The sequence below is a fragment of the Paramormyrops kingsleyae genome, chromosome 21, assembly GCF_048594095.1.
Source record: "Paramormyrops kingsleyae isolate MSU_618 chromosome 21, PKINGS_0.4, whole genome shotgun sequence".
NCBI lineage: Eukaryota > Metazoa > Chordata > Actinopteri > Osteoglossiformes > Mormyridae > Paramormyrops > Paramormyrops kingsleyae.
This window is the reverse complement of record NC_132817.1, coordinates 14,319,370-14,336,500: the sequence shown is the minus strand read 5'-3', so window position 1 is coordinate 14,336,500 and position 17,131 is coordinate 14,319,370. Positions and strand designations below refer to the sequence as shown.

Here is a 17,131-nt window from a genome sequence, read left to right as displayed (position 1 = left end):
TTAGCCCAAATACCTGGATTATCCTTCGCATAAAACTTCTTCACTGAAACATAATTATGACTATAATTAATTCTTTAGGAGAAATGAAAAGGACAAACAACAAATGGAAACCACTTGATGATTTGATTCATGTTGGTTTAGTATTCTCATACACAATACATACCAGTCCTTGATTGCATAGTCAAAAATGCAGTCTCTTCAATCCTTATCCTTCCTTTGCAACAGACTTTGACTAAGTTCAAAAGATACAAGTATTTGTTAATAGGAGCAGATGTCCCAGTCTGAGACATGGGGAATCCTCTGTACCTACAGATTGTAGCCAGAGGCCACGGATATGCGGCCACTCGTCGTTCCCTCCCCAGTGAGCCTGTCTTGGCCTGTGGAAGCGTGGGATTGCACACCCATTGTACTCATACATTTCTATTGGTTCTTTACAACTACATTTAAAAGGCTGCTGCATATCTGGGCATGCCCAAGGACATGAGGGTTTTATCTATATGTTTGGTTGCATGTTTGGTGTAAGCTTATGATCCTTCCTGTGGAGGTCCACACAGGACTACGGTCAGTGATAGACCTGCTGCTTTTGGCAGTGTAGTTGGAAATGAGTCCTGGACTTACAGCCACTAATCTACTGCTAATACAGATGATGAATCATGAGGGCAACAACAGTCTCAGGTTTGAAATAACGTGCCGCTAGCCCTTCGGAATTGGACGAATGTCGATTTGTCGTTTATTCGGAGCTGTAGCAGGGGAGGCAGTGTTACTAGAAGCAGGTGGTAGCTGTTCTCTGCGTCGTGCAGATGTGGTTTGTGGTCTCAGGGCAGCAACAAGGTAGACATCCAAGACAGCTATTTCTTCATATCTTCTAATTTTTTTTTTTTAACATTTCCATAAAGTTTTTGTATATAAATCCTAATAATATCAGTACAATAAAAAAAATCGAAAAGAACAGTAATAAAAAAAAATCTGAATGGCTTTTGGCAAAAAGTGCTTCGTCGCAGTCACAGAGCCACGCCGTTCACTGGATGGGCAATAGAATACACCCTTCATTCAGCCTGTCCCTCACACCAGAGTCAGAGATTGGGGTCAAGGATTGGAATGAGGAACAGAAATATGAATCTAAGACACGGTTTTAGCCAATTGTCTTACTGCTCCTTTGGCTTAAAATTAGAAATGTGAAAATCCAAGGCAGAATGTATCCTCTGTGGTGAGTAACGCACTTCGGCCACCAACAGGTATTTATTATTGTTATAGAGTGTATTCGTTCTTATTTTAATGGAAGACAATTTTTTTAACCCTTCCAAACATAGGAGAAAATCAGGAGGAAACACAGGAAGTTGGATATGATGTATAATCAGGGGCAACGGTGGCCGGCAATGAGTGTGAACCATCTAGCCTTTGATGGCTTTTTAAAGCACCTCTGAGAATGAGTCTCTGCTGTGATCTCACAAAATATATGCATCAACATACAGAAACAAAACTACCATATCAAAAAAATGAGTAATGGATCGTACAGGATGCAGGATATTAATGAAGACCACCACTGAAGACCATCTTGTGATCACGGGACCCCATCTCTGTCCATTCCCTACATCAGGTCAGCACATGGACCCATGAAACATTCAATTTTTCTCTGAACCATTTCTGCAACTGCACACTCCCCAACAGAAACCCCATATGTCCTCCCTTTCCCTCAAAGTCTAATAATCGCTAATTTGTGCAAAACATTTGTTCCCGACTGAAGGTAGTGCAAACTCACAGACAGTGTAAGCAGAATTCAGACACAAGCGTAAGGCTAACAGCTCTGCTGTGACCCCATACTTTCCAGATATCAAAGCTCTGATGCTAAACTTGTTGTGTTTCATGATTATGGAAATTAATCATGCAACAACTATGACATTACAAAGCACCTTGTCATTCAGAAATCTGGAATTATGAATTATCATCATCTTTCTGTTTAAGACACACAACCTTTTGTTAAATAAGCTGTGTATTTTAGTCAGGATTGAAGCTCTATGTCTCAGCACTGCCTTCAAGTAATTTCTTCTGAATGCTAAAATTTTGTAAATTATCATAAATATCCACCTAAACTCTGAGAAGCATTCATGAGTTCTCTTGCCTCAACTTTCCTATCAAGGAACTCTAAGAGGATTTTGGCTCTCACTCCACTTAAGGCACATTCTCATCAACATCTCACTTATGCCGCTTCAGTCTTAGACTGGACAGCTGGAACAACAGTCCACCTTTAAACATGACCAGAGAAGCCCTTGTGTACACAAAGGGGCCTACTTCCATGCAACTATTCAAAATGATGCTTCTGTGATCTGTAATTACATAAAACATACCACAGATAGTCTACAATGAATTCCTACTGTCACAGAAAACCACCATTTCGCTTGGTGGTTTCTTTTTATGTGAATGTGATATACTTCTGTTATAATTATGTTACATTGTTTCCATACATATGTAACCTCTGATGTTCTAATTAGAATTTCCAGTAATGGTTTTTGTGGGTTTCACGTGGAAAAGCCATAATGTTGCTTCCCTCCATCTGATTTTAGATTTGCAACTTCTGTTACGTGTGACCGAATATTCTCGCATTATTGAAGCCTTAGCCACAGGTCGATAAATGTCTCCCCCTGCAGGATGCTACATGCACCACGCTCTTGGTTGTCAAATAAATTAACTCATAAAAAAATACCAGTGGTTTCTGTCTACACAAATTATTGCATGGCGCTAAAGGGAGGATACGATTTACGTTATGGTTGCGATCTTTATACAGTTGATATGGGCAAATTATTATAGTATGATGATTATTATAATATTATTATTGTTATTACCACAGCAACACAGACTGTAACTTGTAGCTTATAGTGAGAGACTTAGATGCTTGTTGTGAAAGTCCAAACTCATGGTGGGAGGGGCATAGCACGCTCAGCATCAGCAAAGCATTTTGGGAAATTTAGCCACATCTTCAAAGAGCCCATAAGAATAACGGCTCCTTTGTCCAGCTCAAAGAGACACTGTGCCTGGGTGGGTGGGGGTCTAGCTGTCACTCTACCTGTCCTCACAGGGTGACAGATGTGCAATAGTATGCAATATGTCTGTGGAGGGGCGAGGGCGGAGTTTAGGGAACCGCTGAAGAACCTTGATAAATCTTTCAGCGTCACGTAATTCCTGTTTGTGGGAGTCCGTACTAGAGGCTTGAACCAGCTAGACAGAACCAGCAGAGTATGCTGGGAACATTGTTTTAAACTAGGTTTCAGACAGGTGCCAGATAAGACCGAAATCATAAACTGCTGAACCTTTCACACATATTTTCTTTCTCTGTCTGGAAATAAAGACTTTGCCCCAACACCAATTTCAAGTGCTACCCAAAGGCAAAATGCAAGGTACAGTGGAATGTGGCAGGGGTGTGAAAAATGGCTGTTCTGTGTCACCAGGGATCCTTAAGGTCCTTTTTCAACCTGTGCAGAAATTAGTTTGGCATTTTACTATCCTACTCTCACTGTACTCTAAGAAAGCAAGGTAAATATATCTTAAAAAGAGATTTAAAAAGACTAAAGTTAGCGCCACAATATAACAGTATCCAGAGCATCGGATGAGCATAAAATAAAGATTTAAGACAGAACAGCTTGGCTGGAGTCATAGAAAAAAAAAGGAATTTTGGCTCAATAATGCCCCCCGGTGGAGAGACAGTGGTGGTCTTTGAAAAAAAGTCCCTACTTCTTTTATATAGAGTAAGAAAATAGAATCAGTTGGTTGATTCTCTCTGGATGGTAATAAGGGGGTTAAGTGACTGGTTGAGGTATCCTTGCATGTATGGTAATTTTTGTTCATTGACCATTAACCCCATGCATTAGAAATGTGGCATATTTTGCAATGCAAACTCAAAGTTGCGCTGGGATTTGTACCCAAGAAAAGCCCCCAGAAACGATTTCCCTGCATAGATTTTTGCAACCCCCTGCAAAAGTGTTGTGTCCTGCTGGTGCCTGGCACTCAGCTTTCCTGTGCTCAAAGCAACACAAATAAAGATAAAATAAACAGAAATGGCAGAGTGTGTGACTCCCTGATTTGGGTCATGGAGGAGCACTGGTGTCACTCACGATTGCTCCGGTTCAGCGTGACTCTGCTTGACAGTGTCCCCTCCCCTCCTGCAAGAGGCCCTGTACCTGAGAGCTGTGAGTGGAGGGAGGGTAAGCGTGACCCCAAAGAGGATCCGCCTCAGCAACCTGAACTGTCTCCCGTAGGCCTCGCCTCCCTCCACCAGGGGGCGCCTGAGCCCCGAGTGCATTAGGAAGAGGGGCGGGGCCCCGGGGGCGTGGCTTACGGCCACGGCGAGGTGGCTCTCCATCACAGCCGTCCTTCTTCAGGTGCCGGTGCAGGTGGTCAGAGCGGACGAAGGTCTTGCGGCAGCGGGGGCACTGGTAGGGCCGCAGGCCCGTGTGACCGCGGGCGTGGTTCCTCAGGTCGTAGCTGTGCGCAAAAGCAGCTCCGCACTGTGTGCACAGATAGGGCTTCTCACCAGTGTGCTTCCGCATGTGAACCTTCAGCTTGTCCTGCCTGTGGGAGGGACACACACACACACGCACGCACGCACGCACGAACGCACGCACACACACATTTGCACGTCACATTATTATGTAAGTAGTCTCCCTATGTAGGATTTATACAACATAAAACAAGGAAAACAGCAACTAATTCAGAACATCCCCTCCTACCCACAACCCCGTGCATAACTCAGGTCATCATGTTCCATCCAGCCCATGGGAAAAATGAGAACCACCAAGGCATCAAACAACAAGCAAACGAACAAATGCAATAACAACAACCAGGATTTGACCCTCGAGGGGCTCAATCCCCTGAACGAATACAGGATGCTCCATCTCTTGGGCCCCCACGATTAAATTAGTTGAGTTGGAGCAAGAAATATGTATGAAACTACAGGAAATGTCGCTAAATGGTTTTTATTTTTCAGGGGGGCTGACACAAATAATAGTAAGGCTGAAGCCCCCTAAAATAGGTTCTAGAACCTCCTAAAATAACTCAAGTTATTAATAAAGCTAATGGCTGTTTCCATGGTAGCATATTTCCCTCTCACAATGCGTCCAATCAGCAATTAATTAATTACAGAAAGGTAGCCAAATCTGAATGTTATTTCTAAACTGACAATTGTGCAACATTCAAATGAAATTGTCCATCCATCCATTCTCCATGACCACTCTTATCCACTGCTGGACTGTGAGGGACCTTGAACGTTTCCCAGAAGGACATGCAATGTAGAGACTCCAGTGCACCAAACTGCATGTTTTATGGCTACAGGAGGAAGCTGAAATTCTCAGGAAAAACATGAGCAAACACAATGAGAAAATGCATATTCCACACCCCAAACGGGGGTGGGAATCAATCCTATGCTAATTAGAGAATCTGTTACAGCAAACACTCCTGGATATTTAAATTCCTACAGTATATTTAGCATTGACATGTTACCAGCAGCCCTGGGAACACCGTCATAACATGCGGGGGAATATGCCGGAATTCCTCTCTATAGGAAGGAGCACGGACCTGCATGCAGCAACGTGCGACAGACGGCAAGCTCATGAGAGCAAGCAGAACGGCTTTGTTTATAATGCACCAAACCGGCAGCTGGAGTTACACATAAATTCAGGGCAGGATGTGTGTCTGAGCTTAATCTGCGCCCAGATGCACCATGCAGTTAAACAAGCGAGTGGCCAAGAAAACGGCAGAGGGGGAGGGCAGGATCTATGGCTGGGCATAGCCCTTTAAACAGAATGGCACTCTTATAGAGGCCAATGTAATTTATTACAGAGTGATTTATTACAGCACAAGGTGCACAATTGACCTTGATCAAAGAGGATTAAGGCTGCTGTGGTCCCAATGGCCACGTTTTGGCTCTAAACACCAGCCCTGAATTGTCACAAGTCCAGTGCTCCCCTGTTCCAAAAAACAAGTCCTCTGCCCTAGCAGCTGTGCCGTACTATATCGTTGTATCCAGGCTGTGTGATGTAGAGGGCCCCACAGGAATGGGGAGAGCAGTACTACCATGTTCATCAGGGAAATATGGGGGGGGGGGGAAAATCATTCTAGCAGCAACAGCAGGAATGGAGATGGTCTTTTTGGTACTCCCGGGGGGAGGGTAATAAAAGGTATGGTAATACCACGGTAATGGCAATAAGATGGCTCATATATGCATATTCATATATCTGCTGTGTTATACAGCCTTTTGTTCTGTCAAATTATTCGTTCTAACCCCAGCACCACCTTGGTGGCAATGACAAGTACTACTGATGCACGGGTCGTCTCGTAACCCGCGGGTCGGGTTGGGGCGGGTAAAGAAATTGTCACTTTATTTGCGGGGCGGGCCAAATAATTTTATAAAAGCGGGACCCGCGGATTGGAAAAATACTCGATCCGCGCATCACTAACAAGTACATATGAAGGCAAATATGGATGCGTTTAATTTTACGGCACCATTGGTGTGTTGAATGGGGTGAGGATGGGTCTGGTACACACAGAGATGAGTGATAAGTCAATTCTATGTGTGTCTGCGTATATATATGGAGGGGCACGGATACCCCGTATGGTCAGTAAAAGATACCTGGGGGGGGGCTCTCTATTTCTAGCTACGCCTGTGTGTGTCTGTACTGTATGTGTTTATGTATTTATGTATGTGTTCATGTATAAATACACACATATACATACATATTTACAGCCACGGAAATGATGAGACTGCTCTATATTTTTAAACAATCTGCATTTTTAAATCCTGTTTTACTCCTGGTTCCGCTGGCAGAGGCTGCACTGTGAGGCAGGCTGCTTCAAGGTTCAAAGTGTCTAAGACAGCAGTGCACAAGGAGGAGGTGAAGCAGGAGACACTGGGAACGACCAGAAACCAGGCAGGTAGAGGGCAGTAGTGACTTTCTAATGCCAGAGATGAATGTTACCTAATCCAACAGTGCCTCATGAATCGGAGGGTGACGTCAAGTGACCTTCAAAAGGAATGGGAAACTTTAAGTGCAGGTGTGAAGTGCACTGCTAGGACAGTTTATATCAGGCTCCTGGAAGCAAGACTGAGGTCCCATAAAGTAAGCAAGAAGCCCTTCATTAATGAGGCAGGGAAGAACCAGGCTACAGTTTGTAAATTAAAAAACATGTTATTCACAGACACACACCCAAAAATTGAGAAATAAGTGCTGTGGTCTCTTCATTTGTTCTTTTGGGCCTGCATATACATGCACATACATACATAGCCACACACACATATATACACATATATATATATATATATATACATATATATATATATATTAGGGCTGTTGAAATTAACGGGTTAACGCGGATTAATCCATCATCATGATTAATCTGATTAAAATTTTTAACGCAATTAACCCATCTGCAGTGCAGAATGACTCAAAATCCCTGAAATGTCTCTGTCAACCAATTTCGGGCAGTTTTGGTGCGTTCCATTTGCCCTGTGAGCTCGTATTCCGAGTCAGATTCCGGAGTTTTGCAGCCGGAAGTGACGACATGCGCGCTCCCGTTTCTCTGAGATCCAAGAAATATCTCAGAAATTCAGAATCCAAGATGGCTGCGCTTTTTATCAACAGAAGGGAAAGTTGTAGTTTTATACCGTTTAAGCACTACTTCTCATTTGTGGCTCATTAAATCGGTCGCACACACTATACCGTCCAACTTATCTGTGGCCGTGTTGCTACGGAGTTTTATACATAAAGCACCGCGCTTAATGTGTTAACTGATATTGGTAACAATGGCAATTAACCGGGCTAGAACTGGATTCCATGATTAGTCGGATTATTTGTTGGATTTACGGTAGTTCGGGCTAATTGTAAGTGAACAAAGATAAAACCATTTAAATACGACAATTTGTCCGGCTAAGCAAAAAATCTTGCTCTTTGATATGGGTCCATGGTATTGCACTTCTGTGGCAGATGGAATGCATCCGACTTGTGTTCAAGTTGTTCAATACACGTGTTAAGTGCATATATATTCCCTTTTTTCTTGAGTCCGTTTGCTCATGCAAAATGAATTGTGATTAATATAGATTAAAAATGAATGATATTTAATCGTGATTAATCTAAATTAATCCACAGCAACCCTGTGATTAATCTGATTAAAAATTTTAATCGTTTGACAGCACTAATATATATATATACACACTCACCTAAAGGATTATTAGGAACACCATACTAATACGGTGTTTGACCCCCTTTCGCCTTCAGAACTGCCTTAATTCTACGTGGCATTGATTCAAGAAGGTGCTGAAAGCATTCTTTAGAAATGTTGGCCCATATTGATAGGATAGCATCTTGCAGTTGATGGAGATTTGTGGGATGCACATCCAGGGCACGAAGCTCCCGTTCCACCACATCCCAAAGATGCTCTATTGGGTTGAGATCTGTTGACTGTGGGGGCCATTTTAGTACAGTGAACATTGTCATGTTCAAGAAACCAATTTGAAATGATTCGAGCTTTGTGACATGGTGCATTATCCTGCTGGAAGTAGCCATCAGAGGATGGGTACATGGTGGTCATAAAGGGATGGACATGGTCAGAAACAATGCTCAGGTAGGCCGTGGCATTTAAACGATGCCCAATTGGCACTAAGGGGCCTAAAGTGTGCCAAAAAAACATCCCCCACACCATTACACCACCACCACCAGCCTGCACAGTGGTAACAAGGCATGATGGATGCATGTTCTCATTCTGTTTACGCCAAATTCTGACCATTTGAATGTCTCAACAGAAATCGAGACTCATCAGACCAGGCAACATTTTTCCAGTCTTCAACTGTCCAATTTTGGTGAGCTCGTGCAAATTGTAGCCTCTTTTTCCTATTTGTAGTGGAGATGAGTGGTACCCGGTGGGGTCTTCTGCTGTTGTAGCCCATCTGCCTCAAGGTTGTGCGTGTTGTGGCTTCACAAATGCTTTGCTGCATACCTCGGTTGTAACGAGTGGTTATTTCAGTCAAAGTTGCTCTTCTATCAGCTTGAATCAGTCGGCCCATTCTCCTCTAGCATCAGCAAGGCATTTTCGCCCACAGGACTGCCGCATACTGGATGTTTTTCCCTTTGCACACCATTCTTTGTAAACCCTAGAAATCCCAGTAACTGAGCAGATTGTGAAATACTCAGACCGGCCCGTCTGGCACCAACAACCATGCCACGCTCAAAATTGCTTAAATCACCTTTCTTTCCCATTCTGACATTCAGTTTGGAGTTCAGGAGATTGTCTTGACCAGGACCACACCCATAAATGCATTGAAGCAACTGCCATGTGATTGGTTGATTAGATAATTGCATTAATGAGAAATTGAACAGGTGTTCCTAATAATCCTTTAGGTGAGTGTATATACACATATACATACACACCAAAACATACATACATAAATATACGAATATACATACACACACACACACACACACACACACACACACATATATATACACACACATTATATATATGTGTGTGTGTGTGTGTGTGTGTGTGTGTGTGTGTGTGTGTGTGTGTGTGTGTGTGTGCGTGCATGTATATTCATCATTGATGCATAGTGCCCCAAAAGGATGCCTAAGAGATGCTGTACCAGTGAGTCGGCAGGTTCCCACGATGGCCTCCAGTTCTCACCTGGTGAAGCGCACCTTGCAGATGACACACTCGTAGGGCTTCTCGCCCGTATGCGTCCGGATGTGTCTGGGCAGTTTTCCTGCTCCCTGGATCACCTTGGAACAAATGGGACACTTCTGGAAGGCCTTTGACCTAATCTTCTTCTCCCCGCTTCCCCCACTGTGCTGTGTTGCCCACAGGGGCAGCAGGTCCTGTGGCACATGGCCCCCCTTGTGCGCTACACTGTTGAAGTAGTTCAGGTAGAACTCCACCGTGGCCTCATCCGCACCATCTGCCGGCTCCTTCCGGCCCACGGAGTCTATCATCTCCTGCAGCAGTGCGCTAGCTGATACACCGTATGGCTCCACCTCACTCTTGAGGTCTTCTGGAGGGCAATGGTGTCCATTCAGGGAGGGAGCCCCAGCCTGGATGGCCCTCTGCCACATCGAAGTGACCCTCTCATCTTCCTCTTCATTTTCATCCTTGGGGTCTGGCTTGAGCAGGTGGGCTGGGGGTGAGCAGTGTCCATGACGTGCCTCATCATGCTGGGCACATGGCAGAGGGCTGGCTGGAGCAGGAAGCGAAGGCATGTCCCTGAAATCTGGTGTTGCACTTCCCTCCCAGTGCGCCCCCTTCTGGAAGTACTCCAGGTACTCACGTGCCCACAGTCTCTTTGTTTGCTCCCCCTCACCAGCTCCTGCCTGCTCCTCCTCCTCCATTTCTTCCCCTTCGCTGTGCTCACAGCCAGCCTGCACGTATAAACAAGGCCAAGTGCGGTCCATGTGACACCACGTACACCAAGGAAACCCCAAATACGCTCCTTCGGGGACACAGGATGTGCTGCCGTCTGCCGTAACTCAGACGCTAATTTATTGAAGTACTTAAATAAGTCGGTGATTAGCACATTATCTGAAACCTCTATATAATCGCAATCACATATAATAAATGTTGTTCAAACTAAATTTTAAATTCTTTAAAACTTATTTTGTATGCAAGTCTATATATGGATATTTAGATCAGTGTTCCTCAAACCAGTCCTCAGGGAACCTCTCCTTGTTCTCTCCCAATTCCCTAAAAGTTGGGAGGAAGGAAAAACGTGGGCTGTCTTGAAAAACACTGACTTATATCAAATGGTATGAATTCTCAAGGATGAGGCTATCTGACTCAGAGCTATTGCGTGCGCTGACATGAAGTGTTTCTATGTTGTGGTGCACATGCAAGCCAGCAGGTGGCGCACCGGCAGAGAGAGCACTTTTGCATCCAGCAGGTGGCAGCAGACGTCCCGCACTGGGGCGATCTCCAGCAGCCGAGCAGCACTCAGGACGTCCTGTACGCTGGCGTGACTGACGGTCAGGGTCGCAGTGTAGGCGAAGTCTAACAGGGTGGCCAGGGCCTCAGCGCGCACGAAGTCGATGGCGTAGACGCTCTGGCGGTCGGCGGCGGCGCCCGAAGTGAAGAGCTCGTGGAAGTAGGCGCTGCAGGTGGCCAGGACGGAGCGGTGGGCGGGGAACTCGTGGCCCTGGGTGACGAGCAGCACGTCGCAGAGCAGGCCGTTCAGGCGTTGCTCGTTCAGGCCGACCAGGAGCTCTGCGCTGTAGTCTGGGAAGGGGATCCCCACCGGGCCCTCCCCTGCATCTCTGGGTCCCGCCCCACCCCATCGCCCACTTGTGACCCTTGACCCCGATGACATCATCCAGCCGCCCGCCACCAAACCGCGGACTGCAACCACTGCTTGTGCAAAAGTCCTTACGTCGGTTAACTTGTCTGCAGAGGGGAGAGCCAGACGCCGACTACGTTAATGAGTATATACTTAATGCATCATACCTCAATCGCATCCAAGGAGAAGCCCAATGACCACTGATGTCCACACATGCTGCTACATGAACAATCGAGAGACATCAATTAGCTTAACTGCATACCAGAGTACCTGAAAGAAACCTGCACAAGACAGGGAGAACATGCTACCTCCACATACACAGAGTGCATACAAGATCCAAACCCTGGAGATGCAGGGCAGCTGTAGTACTGTTGAGCGAATAGTGATCTGAAGAAGTGGAAAGCACAGACCCAGGTGCTGGTGAGCTGCGAGATAGGATGTCAGTCTGGAGTGGGATACCCTACCCATGGATGTGTGTCAAGTTCCTGTCCGGCCACATGCATGTGCTGGTAAACGGGAGTAGAAGTTAAGAAAGGAAAAAAAAACTGAGAGCAAGTACTACACACAGGATCTAGGGTGCAGTTCTGGCAAGCCGAATCTGACGACTATGCAGGTTGGGGGGCGAGGGAATTAAAAATCACAGCAGCTCCTAACAGACAGCAGGTCCCCAGCCATTCCTCTCCCACACCTACCAGCCAGCCGACACTCCACACAGTATGTTACAAATAACATACTTCCTGCTCATTGCAGTATTTTGCAAAAAGATGAACTAAATATATTACAGTTCCCTTTGTTAAACAAACAACACAGGTGAACCAATCAATTACAATTACGGCATATAATTAAAATAGTTAAAATTCTAAGACTGAAAGAAGTTAACTGAGGACACAAACACTTCGACGGTTACTCAATCTGCAGAGAAATGTGGAGTGTGAACACCAACCCAAAACAAACCCACCCAGCTGCAGCAACTCCGCGCAGCGAGTCGACGGACCACGTCCAGATTCAACCCTACCACAGGCTTTATCAAAGGGGTCCTGCTTTTCCCCCTGGATTTAATGGCTGATAAGATCCTGGGAACTGGGCCCACGCATCAGCAAACTCAGGCACACACCCAGCAACCCGAGATAGAGAAGAATCAGAATTCTGTATTGCATTGACAGCAAGGACCTAGATTCCCAAAGCCAGTTAAACTGGTCTGTCGGTGGTCATGTAGCAAGCAGCTTGTTTTTTTATTTATTCAATCAGTACATTTCAAAAGAACTCTCAAATTTTGAAAATTTGTCACATACACAAATATAGAGTACAATGTACAGTGCAATGCACAGATGCCAAACTCCAGACTGTGGAAACAGGAGACATGAGGTTATAATTTAATTTTTGCTATAATGTGTATTGAATAAACTGTTAAGCCCAGTACATACAAGAGATCTAATCTTGTAGCCATACAAGGCACTTTTTTTAATTAATCTTAATCTTGCCAGGGCTTCAGCGATGCTGCGTTGACCCAGTGATTCTGCCATGCAATGTGTTTGCAAAGGTGGGGCTCAAGTTCAGCTCCACACACATCTGTGCACTGTATGCATGAAGTAAACCAGGGATGGAACAGTTGCCGGTTTCATGGTAAACAATGGTAAAATTCCTGATGATTAGTATTATTGTGTCAAATTTGAATTAACATTAAAACCATGGTTGATTGCTGCCCATTGGAAAACTCACGTTAAATACTGTCCAGCAAACAAAGTTAGCAACAGTCTGAACATTTTCAGCACATTTTAATCAATACTGCGATAATACTGATAACCATGATAACTTTGGTCACTATAGTTCATCTCTAGAGTCAGCTATGACCTGTGACTTAGCAGTAGATGCTGAAGTTACTGCGATGTCATGGAACAACAGAGTGTTCGCAGTGGCATCATATTTTAGTTACCTAGGTCAATGTTTCCCAAACCAGTCCCCGGGGACTCCAAGATAGTCCACATTTGTGCTCCCTCCCAGCTCCCGGTAGCAAAAAACTAGACTGCCTGGAGGTCCCTGAAGTCTACATTGGGAAAAACTGACCTAGACTGCAACCTAAACAGGTATTTACCACATATACAGCACTTACTGCTTAGTGCACTGGGAAACTTCTTTCTTGTCAATGAAACTTCACAAGCAGATGGTTTGCCTTTACTAACCTACCTCATATTACAGATCATCTCACTTGTGGACGTCAACAGCTAAGTTATAATTCTTTAGTTAAGGTCTAGGCATGCCATTGCAGAGCTTAAAGCTCATAATAAGAACAGAAAATCCTAAAATGCTATGGAACACCCCAGCCCCACCCAAAATTAGGGAGCAACACAAGATGCTTGTTAACTAAACATGGCTTGAGGGATTAGGAAGGGGGTGTGTTCTCTCCTAATCAGCAGTAAGATGTGCTTTTCCAGTCAGGTACCTGACCTACGCCATCCCGACTCGTCCTGTCCAATCAGCTGACAGACATGTTCCCAGATGCGATGCAAACCCGGGGCCCTTGACTTCACTGCTTCCTACTGACGTCCAGTAAAGCCAGGTAACCAGACGTTCCACCTGGCCGAATGCCAAGCAGAACCCCCACCGGACACATGTGCTGGCATGAGGCCTCAGTCGGAGAGGGGGGGGGCAGCTACACTTACCACCAAAAAGTGCTTCACTGAGATCTTTGCTGATGCTTGAACAGCAAAACCTAACAATTCTCTTCATACCCTCATCATGCCAAACTAGCTAAGTATCAACCAGCAAAACCATTCTAGCCAGACAGCTTCCTCATGCTGCATCACAAAAACAAAACTTACTGTTACTAGACATCTTTGAAAACTACTCACTGACTCCTATTATATTTCAATCAATAATCCCACAGCAACAAAAGTCTGACACTAGCAAATGTGCTCCTGTAGGATTTGCATATTTTCTAACTTCTTCCTCAGGCAATAAATTAGGAAAATTAGTCACCTGTCCAAAGATTAAGCTCATTATAACCCCATGCATTAGAAAGACTTCCTAAACAATAACTAAAAGCTGCTTTTTTAATCATCATTGGTATGTGAGCAGTTATAAACTGACGAGAAATCAGTTTAATAAATATTAACTTAAAATTTGGGGGGGATATTTCCACTCTTCTACCAAAAGTGAAATATTAGCAAGTTGCTGTTAAGATTCCGATTAGCCTGTCCTGGCTATTGCTAAGCAGGAAATTTATCAGTAGCATCGGACAAGCCCAATCCTGATCCCAGACCAACAGACCTACCACACTTCTCTATTTTCAGCCTACTACCCTAACTTCTACTCTTTCCCTTTGACTGGCCAGCTGGCCTTTCACTTACCACACCTCCCTGATGAGATTGGATGGCTGCCATTCCTTTTCCTGAGGCCAAACGCAATGCACTTTGGGAAAATGAGTCCAGAACTCCAACTTTAGCCACTTGAGATCAGTCCCTAAACTACATATCCCAGTTCTCCCCTACCCTTTCCTCCACCCCCTGCCCCCAAATGCCACCTTCCAACTCCATCCAACGTAAGCAGCATGAGCAGAATTATACAGTACAGTACCGTGCCAGGAGGATGTCAGGCACTGAAAGCACAGACAAAAACCTCAAGTGCAGCCTATTGCAGGACAGGAACTGCACCCTTCCCTGGTCCGAAAACATGCATGTGTCCCATCTGTCTTTCGAGATCCATTTTTACTTTCTCGAAGAAATCCCCTCTAGACCCTTGACCTAAATTAATGCATTTCCCCCTACTTAAAATTTAAACTTGCACCAAGGGCTACGCAAAAATTGACCAAAATCAAATGCATACACTGAGCAGTACTCTATTTACTGAAGGGGACTTGAAAGTCAGCTTCCCAAGCACAGTGCATCATGCAGCTTTGCACCATACCTTGTCCGTTTCCTTTTTGGGATTCCTTTCTTGCTTGCACCCCATTCTACCTGCAAAGTACAAACCTACACTTTACAAGTTAAAGAGCTAGACAAACACATGCTAGTTTGAAGAAAGTCGAAATGTGCAGGGAGAACTGATCTCAACGATATATTTATAAAAAAAAAAAAAAACACTCATCCCAGTGTCTGTGACCCCACCCCCACCCTCTGACTACCACGGGGGGGGGTTGGCAGCCAGGCCCAAGGGGGGACAGCAATGACATTTGCTCACCTGCATCAGCAGCGAGGGGATCTTGCTGTGACTCGGCTGCTCTCTCTCCAGGGCTGGCTCTGCTCGCCTCTCTTACCCCCTCAGCAGAGCTCTATCCTGCCCCAGTTGTGCGCTGCTCGGATGTCCGTGTGCACCAGCCAAACGGCGTCAGCGGCAGCCTCAACTCGGCTCCCTTCCTGCTTTCTGGAGGGCAGCGAGGTCCCTCCCTCTCCCATTCTCTCGCACAGCCTGGCTCTTAAAGGAGCAGCACTTCAGCAGGCCCCCACCCTGCTGTAAACACCCCTCCTGCATCATCATCGCGGGACCACATACTTACAAAAATCATATTTTCCATTTTTAAACACCCAGTCAAAAGAAAAGCATAGGCGAATTTAAATAGTGTCATCATTGGAACCCGGGTAACATTCAAACTTAGACTTTTAAATTACTCCACTCCCAGAATCTGTTCTGTAAATCACAGTAATTCTTTCCTCCTCTTCTATTTTCCAGGTCTATCCTTGAGTAATTAATTGCCTGCCCCCCCCATCTACCCCAAGGCCTGAGAACATGGCGTCCCACCCCAGCATTCTGCTCAGCCACGTGTCACTAACTCACACCTCCATCTTACTTTTCAGAAAAGCCCACCATGCACACAGAACTCCCCGACTTTCAGCTCAAACATCACACCTCTCAAAGGACACGAGGGTTACACAATAAGTTATAATAGTCAGATGAAAGTGTATAGAAGAGCCGGCTTCAAAACTCACTGTGTACTTGCTGCACTAACTACAACTTAACTCCTAAACGTCCTGGACATGTGTTCGCATGTAAAATATAGCAGAGTCAGAAGGCTACCACAAGACATTAAAACGATGCAATAATTTCCAGCAATCCATTACCCAATATCGCCCATTTTCAGGGATGGACATAATGGGTACAGTATGCAGTCACCTTTAAAAACCATACGTGCGACAATCGATTGTGGCAACAGTGTAAATGCGTACTTATTTCATGTGCATTTGCGCTGATATGAAAAAAATAATGCATTTCAATCTTTATATGCTACCTCTGCTTCACTTGTGGTATACAGGTTAAAATGCAAGGTATTTTCTTGTCATAGCAGAGCAAATGCACATGAAATAAGTACGCATTTACACTGTTACCACAATCGATTGTCGTACCAGTTATGTCCATCCCTTCCCATAATACAGATACCCATTACTCGTCAGTTTAAGTCCTTAATGACCACTGTCTAAAAAAGGAATTCGTATCCTGGAAAGTCTTCCAAAAGGTCCCCAGCATTTTTTCTCTGCCTCTTCTACACACTTCCACCTGACTATTTTCCAACTTAAGCATATAATCTTAAACCTTGACTATTACTGAATTGTCACGCATCTTACTGCATCCGTTTTAAGTCACTAAACAGTCTTGATGATGTCACATGGAAATCAATCTTCACACCTGAGATTTCCTTTAGATTTCCCCTGCCTTCCTACCCTAACCCTTACTATTAAGTTCTTCACCATTTGTTAAACACTTGAAAACCTCCCCATTTCAGGAATTCAGTCAAACTACTCCAAATGCACCTATCCACCTTGAAAGGCTTTCTTACACAGAATGCTTATACAGGTCAAAAATAATTAAAAAAAAAAAAACAAACATAAGTTTTTATAAGTC

At 44.7% G+C, this 17,131-nt stretch overlaps 1 protein-coding gene across 2 annotated transcripts; it reads right to left on the bottom strand.

Annotated features, from left to right (window-relative positions):
- Nucleotides 1-118: 118 nt before the first annotated feature.
- LOC111836638 (zinc finger and BTB domain-containing protein 7A-like) lies at nt 119-17,073 on the bottom strand. 2 transcript variants are annotated; one of them, XM_023798101.2, is made up of 6 exons: nt 15,476-17,073; nt 15,203-15,252; nt 10,880-11,406; nt 9,664-10,391; nt 6,966-7,010; nt 119-4,563 (listed from the first exon to the last, which is right to left on the bottom strand). In XM_023798101.2, exons 3-6 carry the CDS (start codon nt 11,333-11,335, stop codon nt 4,119-4,121), a joined length of 1,674 nt encoding a protein of 557 aa, XP_023653869.1. In that variant the 5' UTR covers nt 11,336-11,406; nt 15,203-15,252; nt 15,476-17,073; the 3' UTR covers nt 119-4,118. The 2 variants fall into 2 exon arrangements, with proteins under 2 accessions (XP_023653869.1, XP_072560137.1); XM_072704036.1 differs by lacking the exon at nt 6,966-7,010.
- Between the last annotated feature and the right edge of the window lie 58 nt (nt 17,074-17,131).

Bases quoted from the DNA above. Each gene is read 5' to 3' on its own strand.
- LOC111836638 (XM_023798101.2), bottom strand. From the start codon at position 11,335: ATGATGTCATCGGGGTCAAGGGTCACAAGTGGGCGATGGGGTGGGGCG. The intron at 10,392-10,879 runs GTGCGCCACCTG...TTATACGTGCAG, and splicing joins CAAAAGTGCTCTCTCTGCCG to GCTGGCTGTGAGCACAGCGA. The intron at 4,564-6,965 runs GTAACATTCATC...TCCCTCCCACAG, and splicing joins ATGAGGCACTGTTGGATTAG to GCAGGACAAGCTGAAGGTTC.